Source organism: Corvus kubaryi, unplaced genomic scaffold (genome assembly GCF_017639235.1).
Source record: "Corvus kubaryi isolate FWS band 111438036 unplaced genomic scaffold, C.kubaryi_AGA036_p1.0 37232, whole genome shotgun sequence".
Classification (NCBI taxonomy): domain Eukaryota; kingdom Metazoa; phylum Chordata; class Aves; order Passeriformes; family Corvidae; genus Corvus; species Corvus kubaryi.
This window is the reverse complement of record NW_024581066.1, coordinates 2,620,565-2,633,268: the sequence shown is the minus strand read 5'-3', so window position 1 is coordinate 2,633,268 and position 12,704 is coordinate 2,620,565. Positions and strand designations below refer to the sequence as shown.

The following is a 12,704-nucleotide window of genomic DNA, read 5'->3' as shown; positions in this document are numbered from 1 at the left end:
GCACGTCTGCTTATTAAGCTCTGAGATTAAGGATTTAGTTCCACATGTATCAGTTTACTTACAACTAAAGCATCACTCCACATTTTAATCTCAAGTATGCTGCATTGTCTTGCCCGCTTCCTCTCGTGCCCTCTCCCCATGACCTCTTCCTCAGCAAAATGCTGGAAAGTTATTAGCAAAGATTCTGTGAAATGTTTAATATCCAAACAGCAGGGTCTAGCATCCCATGAGAGATTCACAGCCCCTACGGTCAGGACAAGAAAAACAAGGATTGTTTGCAGGCGCCCAGGTCCTGCTGGTTGATGCTTTGAGGCTGGAGTTGTTGCCAAGCAAAAATCTCACACTAAATTGTCCCTTCAGACAAGTTATAAACCAGGCTAGGCAGGACTGAGGTATTCAGCTTGGGATAAATCCCGCTTCAACTCTACCCACAGCCTGTGCACAGAAACAAATACCCCGTACAAGTGCCATTTCAAATTCTATTTTCTAGACTGTGTTCAGGGAAGCCATCTTCCTCTTCTGTTCTCAAAAGGATTTACATTGAGGAAGGCCAGCACAGCCTTGTCAACTGGCTTATGATTTATTAAAAAATTATAGAAGTATTTGTTTATGTGTTTATCAGGGTTGGAGGAGTTTCAAAGGTTGCAGGTTTTCTAAAGCAAGACCACTGAGCTATTGAGTGGCATAAACACTTTCCCTAAAAATGTATAAAAGCATATACCCTTTTTCTACACAAAATACGATCCAGAAACAAATTTAACCAGGAAAAAAAGGCAACGGACAATGTCCGAGTCGTCAGGCTGTGCCATGCCCTTGTGACACAGAAGCAAACCCCACCCAAGGGAGGGAGGCCAGTCACACTTATCACTGTGACTGCCACACAGAGTTTGTTCACTGTCCCACTTAGCAAAATGGCATAAACATCTCCGAGCACACAGAGTTCCTCCTGGAAGTTGACTGCATTCAGACAGACTGGAAACACTGACTTCAGCCAGGCGAGCATCTGCTCTGCTGCTGTGCCATTGGGCAGACACCTATGCAGGAGACAGGCCCAGGGCTTAAAGGCAACGCCCATGGGGCTCAGAGGGCTTGGAGCAGCAGACCCAATGTTCCCTGGCCTGTGGACAACAGCAAACAAGGAACATGCTGCCAGCAGCACGTGATTCTGCTTTCCCACAGGACTGAGTTCACACAGAAGTTTTACTTAGTGGGACACTGCCATTACTTACGGTTAATACTGAAATTAAACCTATAATATAATCTTTTGTGTTACCTGGAGTAATGGGAGTTTGAGGGGATCCAGGGCTCACTTTTCCCAGGGACAATGCAGATTTCACAGTGGGGACTATGGGGCAGACACATCTGCAAGGAGTAACTGGAGTGTGCAATAGCTCAGCACTGCATTCTTTAGATCTTCACATTGAGGCAATGCAGAGCCAAAGCAAGGTGCTTTCCCAGCCTAACAGGAACGGGAGGCAGAAGGGCAAGGAGCAGCCAGCCACCCCTGCCACCAGACCTGTGAGGAATTGGCTGAGGGGCCTGAAGCTGGGCAGATTCCTGCTGACTGCACCCCCTGCACCTAGCAGTGCTCTGCACTGATGTCCCTTCACCGGCCATGAGCACCAATTTTCCCTGCTCAGCTCCATAGAAAAGCAGCTCTTCAGTCCTGGATCCCAACTGGTCCTGAAAGCAACACAGTAGCATTCGCCATTGCTGTGCCTAAGCTTAGGAAACTGGACAACAGCCAGCCTCACCAACAGCCCACCAAGGATGATGTCCAACGATGGTCCCAAGAAGCAGTCCAAAAGGAAGCTTCTTTCTGTGGATCTTTCAATCTGAACCCAGCCCTTGCACTAATCAGAGAACACAATTTTTGGAGGTTAGTGAGGTAGAGAGCATAGGATGGATCTCACCTTCCCCTTCAGCTCCCCTCCCTACTTCTGCTTCCCAATCTCTGGTATGCCCTGTTCAAGCACACGCCACTGAAGTTGCAGGCCACCATGCCCTCCTGATTCTAACTGCTCCTAAATACTTCTCCTAGCCAAAGACAGAAATTAGACTTTTTACTGAATGTGCCCAAGGCACCCACAGCTCATTGTGTATCTCTCCTACTCTATTACTTGTGAATCCATTTTGTAGATCCCAGTGTCATTTGGCCAGGGACTGAGTCTTGCTTCTGGGGAACTGGGAAAGGCTGAAATAGGGCAAAGAGAGCATACGCAATACAGGACAAGGATTTTCATGTTCTCATTTTAATGATGACAGACCAGATTAACAGCAGAGGAGGAATAAGGGTGAAGGACCATTTCTCAAACATACTGCAGATGCTCTGTGAAATAAATCAACCTTCTTTTGGAGAAAAAGAAACTATTTCTATATTTAAGTTAGTTGCTTGAGAGGGATTCTTGATGAACATCAACTTTTTCATGTTCCACCAGTTTCTGGAAAAGGACCAGGGAACAGCTACTGTATGAAAGGATATAAAAGGATTGCTGAAGACCTCTCTTAACATTCATACAAAGTTGCGGGCAATGGCCAATACTTTGGAAAACTCGCCTTCTCTTCTTCGCAGTGTATAGGGTATTGGTGTTTTTATTCTAGTCCCTACTGGATTTCCATTATCTTCTATGAGTACCACATTGTTGGAATCAAATCTAGGCGTCATGGTGGGGCCAGGCATCTTGTGCCCTACAATTAAAGCCTTCTTCTTTTCTCCTTTGATAGCCAGAAGGATCTTATCTCCGACTTTGCCAACTCCAGTCTTGTTATACACGTGGATACATTTTGGTGGCCGGTGGTACGGTGTGTTCCCCAAGGTGCTGTTGTCCACCACTCGCACACGGGTTAGTTTCTGTATTGCTTGGCATGCTCCAGTGATGCTACCAAAAGACAGGAGAGAATGAGAGACAGAACTCCTCAATAATCCTTGGGGAGCAAAGGCAAACCTGGCACAGAATCTTGTCATTACACAAACCACTCAGAAGGTGCCAGCAACAAATACATACCATATGGGTGACACACTGACTGCATTCAATATGCTCTTTGAAAGCCACATGCTACTTTGGGCTTTGCACACTCTTCACTAAATGTCAAACATAAAACGACCTTTCTGCTCCAAAACACAGCTAAAAGATGGCGTGAAGAGTGGCTTGCATTTCATGGGCTTTTTAGCAACTGCAGATGATCCAACTTCAATCTACAAGCAAAAAAATGTGCTCGCTTCTGTTTCAAACAGCCTGCAGGAAGCTAAGACTCAAGTCAGGCTCCTTCAGTCTTGCACACAGTCCCCAGCACTAAGGACTTTTATGACCAACCTTCCTTTCAGTGAAGTCTGTGAGTCTCCCAGTTTATTCTGCTCTCAGTAAGACCTCTGAGGGCTTGCTGTGGTTGTGCTAAGCTGTCCCCAACTAGAATCTAAGAGATCACCACTTTCCCCATGTGGAAGGAACCCGGAGAGACACAGTCTCTTCTGTATGTTTGCTTTGGGGGAGTAAGAAACAACATAAATAAACTGCACAACACTGAGTTGTTAGGTCTGACTCTGAATATACTTGAGAACAGCAGGAACATACTCCCTTACAGAAACCATTATTCTTTTATTCAGTGAGCTCAAACTCAAGTGATTTGTTGCTTGTCTTCAAAGGACACCCAAGCACAGACCATTGGAAAAGCAGGAAGGTCCTTTCTGCTGCTAAACTGCTTTGCAGTGAGGTACTAGAAACATGCTGGCCAGAGCTGCAGGAAGGCCAACCTGCTGCCAGCTGAACTATTCAGTGACAGCATATGGAAGCAACCTAACCATTCATCTTGTTTTTCAGAGCAGAAGCATGTAAAGTAAATAGGGACCATCATCCCTTCTTGAAGAGGAAGGACCTGTATTTGCAAAGTTACTTAAAAGATGAGCATGCACACCAAACGTGGGGTGGATGGACATCAGTTGAAGCAGGTATTTTTACATGCAGTGAAGGCTGGCAGAGTCAGTCTGCATTAGTCCAAAAATTCCAGAAGTCAAGCACTGCCTTTCAAGATCTGTTTCCCACAGTAGAGGCCTACTTTAGCTTTCCTCTCTCTCTTAGAAGTCACTAATCTCTGCAAGCAGCCACCCTCTCCCATCCCATCCCCTGGCAGGGACTGTGATACACCACACTCTCTCTCCTCTGCTAACCATCTGTGGCTGCACTACAGGGAAGGCAGAAGAGAGGAGGCTGAAAAAAGGGAAGTGCTGTCACAGGAAGGAGCAGGGATAACCTTGGTGGGACCAAGTGTACAATACAGCAGTAGCAAACAGATATAAATGTGACTGTCCAGGAACCACTAGACAAGAATAACTGCACTGGGAGAACTTTTTCTTTCCCTTTTTTCTTCATTCCTGCCACAGTCTTGGAGCAATATCCCACAAAGAAAAGGTCTCCCCATTAAGACTTTTGAAGTCCTGCTCACCTCTATGGATTGGACTTCACCTCCCTCCCTCCCACTGTCACCTATATATGCTTTAAATGTATACTGGCCAATGCTCTCATGCAGCCCACTTAGAGAGAAAGCCAGGAAGACCTGGATACCTTCTCAAGATAGCTCCAAGGACTATCACACAACCTAGCCCTGAGCATTGTCTTAATCCCCTCTCTAGACCACAGTCCTGGGAATGACTATTCTCATCCTTTAAACTAAAGACCTGACCCTTCAAAGTGTTATAGAGATTCCCCATATTGGCAGAGTTTGCTGTAGGATTAAGCTCTCAGTTTTGTGCAAGGCATTGTAAAACATGAAGTCCATAAATTCAAAACTTTAAATGCCTAGAGCCTGGAACAAGAAACAAAAGAAAAATAGCAAAATAGACACTGGTAAAGTATGAGAATGTAATTTTTTAGATTATTTTTATTCTAAATAAATGATAAACTCCTGAATAATTTTAAGCATTGTAATTGGCTCTGCATCAGCAGGGGCTTGCTGTTGGTTTTTTTGCACTTGCAGGAGAAACACAGACACTTTCAACTTCTACTTGCAGGCCTATGCATTGCTGTCAAAGGCCTAAAAGCCTCCTTACACACATATGACAATGCAGAGTTCAGACTGCCAGGAACCTGCAAATGGGAGTGTCTGGGCTCACTTTTCAACCTATGAATGGACAACTGTGAGATTTTTTTTTTTTTATTATATTATCTTTTTGAATTACAAATGCTATATCTTATTCTTGATATACTTAAGAGCATCTCTTTCAATCATGAAACATTCCGAGGAAAACAAAAGCAAAATTTGAAAGTTACCTGAACTGTCGGTGGATCACTGCACTGCTTAGATGGGTCGAAGATAAACCAAATTGTCTACTCAAGAGAGCCATTTGGTAACCAACCCTGCACAAGAAACAAAAGAATTATTAACTCTGGAAAACGGACAGAATTTGGTTTGCTTTCTTTCCTTTACATGAATCACACACCAGGGCCTCAGCAAGTATTTAGATGCTGCAATCCATAGGACACAGAGTGGTAGCAGCATCTGCAGCACGCTACAAAGCAGATCTACAACCCCTGCCTGAATTCAGGAGGCAATGTAATTCAGACACACATACTACAAAGCTGGATTCAGTATCACTGCATTGCAGTTTCCTTCACACAGAGGTAAGGGCCCTTCTGCGTGCACTGTGAATCATGTAACGAGAAGCAGGTTTGAGAATTTCAGATGTGAACTGGTTTAGAGGCTGCAGTGCCCAGTAAAAGCCATCATGGTTACTTGTAAAAGCTACTAAGGTTACCTACAAAACCAAGCAAAAAGCCAAATAATCTACAGACTGGCACCATAGCTTCAGAAAACGATTTGCCAGACAAGAAACAAGTCAGAGCTCCATTGGTGAGGGCACGCTCTCTTAGCACACAAAGGTGTTAAGCAGCCTGTTTAGAGACCACAGTTACACCGCTGCCAATCTTGCCCTGTTCAGGCTGCCCAAAGAGTTGCCTGTAACTTTACAGTGCTGGCTCAACACTGCTGTACACTGTACACCACCCTGACTGCAGCAGAGCTGAGTTACAAGGCTAACCTCCGACTGAGAGCCACACCCTCTTCCCTGCCTACATCCACGGCAGTTCCCTAACCTCATTCTGTCAGACTGACAGGCGCAGCCACAGAGGCTTATCTGAACCCAGATCACTTTCCCAAACATCGTTAGGGAGTGATGACCCAGGTGGTTATGCCGGCAGATCCAAGCAAAGGGAGGAAACAACACAGACGTGGAGCCAGTCCTCTTTCAGGCCAGCTCAGGTACAGCTAAGACTTTCCACCTGACTGCAACTACTGCCAGGTGACACTGCTTGCTGTGACCTTGGCAGTGTAACCAACACGTGTTTCTCTCCTTTCTAAAGCAAACACTAAAAATCCACTGCCTCATCTCTCTCTCTGACAGTTCTGATGAGTTTTGGCCCAAACTATAAGTAATACATTGCAAAGCCATTTTTTCTACTTTTTATTTTAAAAACAAAGCTCACTTCTCTACAGAGAAAAAAATGCCCACAGAATACCCCTCCAACAGATAGTGCCACAGCTCTTATTACAACCAAGTGAAGTCCAGCCTGAATCTTCACTCCCTCTTTTATTATTTTTTTTTCTCCAATGTGTTTGCTTACTTGGGGACATATATAAGTTTTAGGATTTGCATTTGTTCTACAAAGCAAGTGTCACCTGAGAGCACAATGAGAAGCACAGGACATGTGCACCACAGCAGTTTTGAGCAGTCCTACCTGAGCAAAGCACAGGTGGCAAACCAACCCTGTCATACAGACAGGTTTGGAAGAGAACAGCAACCAAAGCCTGCATTTATCTCCAAAAAAAAAAAAAAAAAAAAGCCACTTTTCTCTGGGGTAGATGATCATCAAATTAGTCAAGGGCTTGCCTGCACTGTCCCCTCTCTGAAATGAGACCCCAAAAAGGCTGTGTTTATGCCACATCTCCTTACCTAGCTGTGTGATCCTAATGACAGCAAGGCCCTGTGACATTTACAGTGCTGCTGGCAATCAAGGTCCTAATACCTGGCCTTGCTGCTGCTCAGATTTCTAAGCAAGTTCAACTATGCTGACTTGCTTTAAGCCCACCATCTGCCTGTGTACTGCTCTGCATGTGGGTGTGCTGTCCCCATATGAAATTCAAACTCTGTGGGTAATACTGTTCCTACTTCCTCCAGAATCATGATGACCCTTTGGATTCCTCTACAAAACCCAAACGAGCAGCTGCAAGTTGGCCTTTCTGTTGTCTTTGATGGACACTTCTTGGGGAGTCCAGATGCCGCTGTCACCCCCACCTCTCTTTTCCTGGCAGGCATGGTAGCCTTGGTGGCTGGAGAAGGTGCATCTGCTCATCCTCACCACTACGTAAGACCAATAGGAGAGGTCTGCGGGCTCACAACAAGGCAGGCACAGATGTCAAAGGACCAGCACATCTAAAATGTGCTAAAGTGCTGCCTAGACCCTGAACTCACTCATCACTCCTGGGAGAAGTCACTGTTTGTTTCTACCCTGTGGCAGCAGTGAAGGTTTGAAGTTACAAAACTACCAGCAGAAGCATCAACACCATTAAGTGTCCAAGGACTGTTTATTTTTCCAGATGACTCAGTATCCCCTGCTTAGCTAAGAGTTATTCCTCAGCACATTAAGATGTGTCACAAGCTAAGAAATTTCATGATTGATTATTTGGTATGAAGCATCCTGTTAGCAACTGAGTAAACAGGGGGGTTGCTTCCAATTAGCAGGAAGGTTCAGGGTGGAGGGAAAAGAAGAATGCATCTATGGCATGAAGAACAGCATTCAAGGGGGCAAGTGTGTTCACAAAGAGTGAATCACAACTTCAGCTACTGTAACATGCCAGTTTCCTCTCTAGAAAGGAACAGCCAATAGTCTGGGTCTGTCTCCAGGTGCTCCTCAACCAGACTCAGTCCCAGTTTGATCCCTCTGTGGCTGTGAACTTATCTCTCCTGTCCTCAGTTCCCCCCTGTGGAGCTGCTAATTACTAAACAACTGAACTTGGAAGGGCACAGAAGCCATTTACTCTGCCATGCTTGGTGCTGCCACATGAACACTCTGAGCTGGTGCCAAAATTGAAGAGCTGCTATATATCGATGACAGCCATCAGCCCCAGTGCCCCCGGCACTCTTCTCCTTCCCAGCACATATTGCCTCATACCAGTGGGCCTTAAAAAGGCTCAGAGGAAGCTGCACTTAGGCACAGGGAATGCATACGATCCAAGTTTGCTTCTGAAGATGGCTCTCCCCAGGTCGTCAGGTTTCAGTGGTCAGAGGTAATGCCGTAACCTTCAAGCACAGGAAAATCTGTAGGAATTCCCAGAAGTCTGCCGTTGGTACTCCGCAACCGATACAGGCAGGAGCACACTCCACAATACCCTGGACAGGCAAACAGCACCACTTGCTTAGTACTTAGTCACTAATACACTCCTGACCAACGATTTATCTTTGAAGGGACTTTTGGAGGTCATCTAGTCCAATCTCCTGCTCAAGCAGGATTAATTTCCAAGTTTTTTATGCTAGGCAAGAGCAGTATTTAAACAGACGCTTTCCTAAAATGACAGGCCTAACACAAAAGCAGCTCTTGATATAACACTGACCACTCAAAGCTGCACCAAAGCAGCAATAAAGAACCATGCAGAGGAATCTCTGGCTGTTTCTACCCTGCTGCCCCTAATTTCCAGTAGTGGCTCTATCTCATGAAAATCACAGTCACAGAGACACTTTGCCCCTCTCCACATATCTGTTAAAAGTTATCACAGACCTCAGACAAGAGCTCAAAGTAAGATTCAGAAAAAGGGTGAGGAATTTGTTCATCAAATATTCACTAAAATTACCCTATTTCTACTTCACTGAATTACTTTTGAGCATGCAATAAACTTCTACTGCAAACACTCTTCTCAAGGGCCCTTCAGCCTTACCCCATTCAATGCAAAAGACCGACATCGAATTCCAACGCTGCACAACAAAGAAACTCTTCACCAGTTATAAACGTCTTGAAGTTATTTACCCACTGTGCCATTTTCAAGTGCTATAGCTATCACCTTCACTGGTTTCCCTTGATATTAAAGAACTAACCTATATTCACTGCAATCTTGAGCGGCTTTTGAATGGAGAAATTCTGGAAAATTTCATCCCAGCTAATAAAATTGGAAAATACGATCAATACACGTACAGTATTTTCATCAAATGTCTGCAAACACATGAATAGACCACCTCAGGAAACTGATACAAAGCAAGGACATCTGCCAGCTAAGGAGGACAGGATTACGCACTCATTTTGAATGAACATCAGGGCACACAGTACCAAGAAAGGAAGCCCCGTGTCCCCCCAACACACACTTCCATCATCTCCCTTATGCTGGCTTTAGCACTTCTGTAAATCAGTCACAGTTTTCAGCTAGCTCAGTTTCTTGACCCAGCTCAACCTGAAGGCACATGAACACTGCTGCAACGGAATGTGGGACAACATAAGAGTGGGGCTTCTTCTACTGCCAACGCAGACTTATGTGGCGGTGACAGTATCTCCAAAGAAACACCAGGAGATTTGGACAAGAAAAGGATCTCTTGTCATTTCAGCAAAAACAGTGGTGTGCTTCACAAGAATGGTCTGCATGAATCTACACTACTAATACAGCCATGGGAGCACTGAAAAGGTCTGCATCTGAACACTCCAGATGCCAGTGCAACAGCTCTGACCAAGTTCTTATCAGTGGTGTATACCCTAAACAACAGTCAAGGTACCATTCTTACCTTGCCTGCATCCTAGAGTAAACGTAATTTTAAAGAGTGCTGTTACCTGGCAATCCAGTATTACTTTTCTTTTCAATGACAAGTTTTGGAATTAACCCCTGCTCCCTATATTCCCAAGATCTGTAATTCCATAATCATTCAGCTATTCCTTTTCCCTCTTTCTGTTAACAACTCATCCACACAGGCCCCATGGAAAACCAATGGATGTTGCAAAGCAAATGCTGAGGCCAACTACCCAAAGCCTGCTGTCAAAGCCAAAGAAACCAGGTAAAAATATTCTTCACTTTTATAGTAGTGACCTGATCTGCACAGTCGAACAGTGGGAACCAACATCACCTTTATTCTTTTAAAAGATCAAAACAGACATGCTGCAGGCACCATGAAGATTTGAACTGCATCTATCATCCATCATTAAAACACAGGAAATAAACCCAAGACAGTACATGCAATGCAAATGCCTAAACCCCTACTCTGCCACTGCAGGTCTATTTATAGACCGTCTGCCACAGTGAGCTGCAGGAGCCAACTGTGAACTACGGGACTCAATCCATTCACAGCTCTCCTCAGAAAGGAAACAATATGATTAAGGGCTGTGTGTGTTAAAAATACGCAAGATATTCATTACCAAGACATAATTGGTTTTACATTAATGACAGACAAAAAGGCCAGGATCCACAAAGAGGAATTAAGTCTTTTTTAACTCCGTTTATGAATAGGATTAGCTATTAAACAGGATATTTACTGATCCAAGTTACCAACAGAAACTCATTACAGATACATCTGTTAACAATTTTGAAGAAAAACACACTAACTTAATTTTCCAGACCACAATCAGGAATGGCAGATGACAAAAGAACTGCACACCTTTAAAATAAAACTTACTTTTGACATTTTAAGTATCCAGAAGTCACACCTCTAAAGTACTTATGGTACTTATTGTTCCAATATCCAAACTCCTAAAATCATCCTACACATTCATATTCACAGCACTGTACTAAAATAGGGAGGGGTTATTCCCAGTGCACCAGCAGAAAATTAAGCTGTGGAGAGGACAACTATCTGTGTGAAGTCAAAGGAAATGAGCAGAAGAGCAGTTACTGGATTATCCTCAGGAGTTCTCTCTGGTGGGCCTGTAGGGTTTGAGGTGAAGCAAAGAAAGGCCCCTCCCCCATCTCTGCCTTTTGGGAATTACATGCGAATTCAGAGGATTGCCCACACTACTGTTACTTTACACTCTATTACGTCTCAAATGTCTCTTTACTGGTTTTAGAAGTATTGAGGTGTCAAGAACAGGACAATGGTGGACAGCCACAAGACCAGATTTGTTTCCCAGCCCCGACCTCAGTGGCCAGGCTCCACCCAGTAAGGTGCAATCACAACCCAGACAGCAGTAACCACGCTGGGGGGAGGGAGCTGTGGCAAGGAGAGCAACACAAAGAAGGAAGAGAAGCTGTGTAGCTGGGTCTCTACCATGAAAAAAAGTCAGGAACAACTGATCTAGGCTAGTTGTTCACAGAACAAAAAACGATAGTGACTCTAGGCCTTCCTGATAAAGCTATACCAGAAAAGGATGCGTAACGCTGTCGGAATCCAGGCTTAAGAGAAACATGACCTGGAGACAAAGGCTTGCTCACGTTGCAAGGTAGTACAGAGCTACCTGCAGCTTTGGTGGCATAATCCTCATTTCTCATTCAGAAACCTCCCTTAACTCCGTGTCTCTCCTTCCAAACAAGACCCTCTCAGGCAAGCCTGGAGAACTCTGGAACCAGACAAGCTAACAGAGCTCAGATCTGCATCTGTGTCCTGCTGTTAAAAAGGCTGGCTTGCCCACCTGTTTTTACTACAAAGATTAAGTTATGCATGCTTTAAAGAAATATGTCATACTGTCTCTTCCCCCAGTTGCCTCCCCTTACTCACTGGACCTCCAAAGAGCTTTCTGGAGAACAACCAGGAAAGCACAGACTAGCGCCCACACTTCCCGAGTCCCCGCGACACACATGAGTAAATGCCACACGTGTCAGGACACAGGAATTTCAGTCTAACTTTGCTGCGTGACTACTCATTCCCACAAAAGCCTAACCCCAGAAGCGCAGCCCCACGCGAATTCTGAGCAAAGAAACTGTGGGAACACGCAGGAACTTCAGAAGAGCGTTGTGCCCCTCTCCCAGGCCACACTGCGGAGGCACGGACCCCAGTGCAGTGGGAGCACAGTATGCAAGCGACACAAAGGCTCCAGCTCCCGGCTGCTTTAGCGCGCTGTCACCACTCTGCCACGCTGCGCGCCACTCAAACGCGCCCCGCGCATCTTCGGGGACAGCGTTTCTCCATTCCTCTAGAGCAGCAGCTCATGCTCAGGGCTGACATGTTCCAAGCCCTGTGCACAGAGCACCAGACTTCCCCTCTTCAAGGGACAGGCGGCCGAGTCGGAACCCGGGGGCAGGGAAGGCCCGGCCGGCCCCGGGGCCCACAGGCGAGTACGGCAACGGCACAGCCCCAGCGCCCAGGGGCTGAGAGGGGCCGTCCGCGCCCCGAGCCGCTCGGCCACGGGGCCGGGTGAGGGCCCGGCACCGGCCCCAGGAAAAAGCCAGCACGGCCGGGAGCAGGCTGGCCCGGCGGCGGGGCAAGGCCGAGTACCGGCCCTGCTGGGCGCTACGGTACCGAGCTACGCCACGCTGCGCGGCACTCCAAGCGTCGCGTCGCGTCGCGTCGCGTCCTGTCCTGTCCTGTCCTGTCCTGTCCCGTCCCGTCCCGTCCCGTCCCGTCCCGTCGCTCCCCAGGCCCCACCGCGCACCTCCGCGTGGAGCGCGCGCGCCCTACCGCCCAGCACAGCCCCCGCGCGCACGCGCGGCCCCGCGGCCCCGCCCACCGCCACAGTGCAGACCCGGCGGCTGCGCGCCCCGCCCACCGCCGGGGCCCCGCCCCCCGCCGAGCGCAGCCGAACCCAGCCGAG

The 12,704-nt window shown here is 46.6% G+C and overlaps 1 protein-coding gene across 2 annotated transcripts; it reads right to left on the bottom strand.

The window, feature by feature from the left end:
- Positions 1–2,234: 2,234 nt before the first annotated feature.
- On the bottom strand, positions 2,235–12,603 carry MRPL14 (mitochondrial ribosomal protein L14). Of its 2 annotated transcripts, none has more exons than XM_042022980.1 (3): positions 12,546–12,603; positions 5,265–5,351; positions 2,235–2,879 (listed from the first exon to the last, which is right to left on the bottom strand). In XM_042022980.1, the coding sequence occupies exons 2-3, from the start codon at positions 5,336–5,338 to the stop codon at positions 2,513–2,515; spliced, it is 441 nt and encodes a 146-aa protein (XP_041878914.1). In that variant the 5' UTR covers positions 5,339–5,351; positions 12,546–12,603; the 3' UTR covers positions 2,235–2,512. The 2 variants fall into 2 exon arrangements, with proteins under 2 accessions (XP_041878914.1, XP_041878916.1); XM_042022982.1 differs by lacking the exon at positions 12,546–12,603 and adding an exon at positions 12,413–12,493.
- Positions 12,604–12,704: the final 101 nt, after the last annotated feature.

Bases quoted from the DNA above. Each gene is read 5' to 3' on its own strand.
- MRPL14 (XM_042022980.1), bottom strand. From the start codon at position 5,338: ATGGCTCTCTTGAGTAGACAATTTGGTTTATCTTCGACCCATCTAAGC. The intron at 2,880-5,264 runs GTAACTTTCAAA...GTCTTTTGGTAG, and splicing joins GTGATCCACCGACAGTTCAG to CATCACTGGAGCATGCCAAG.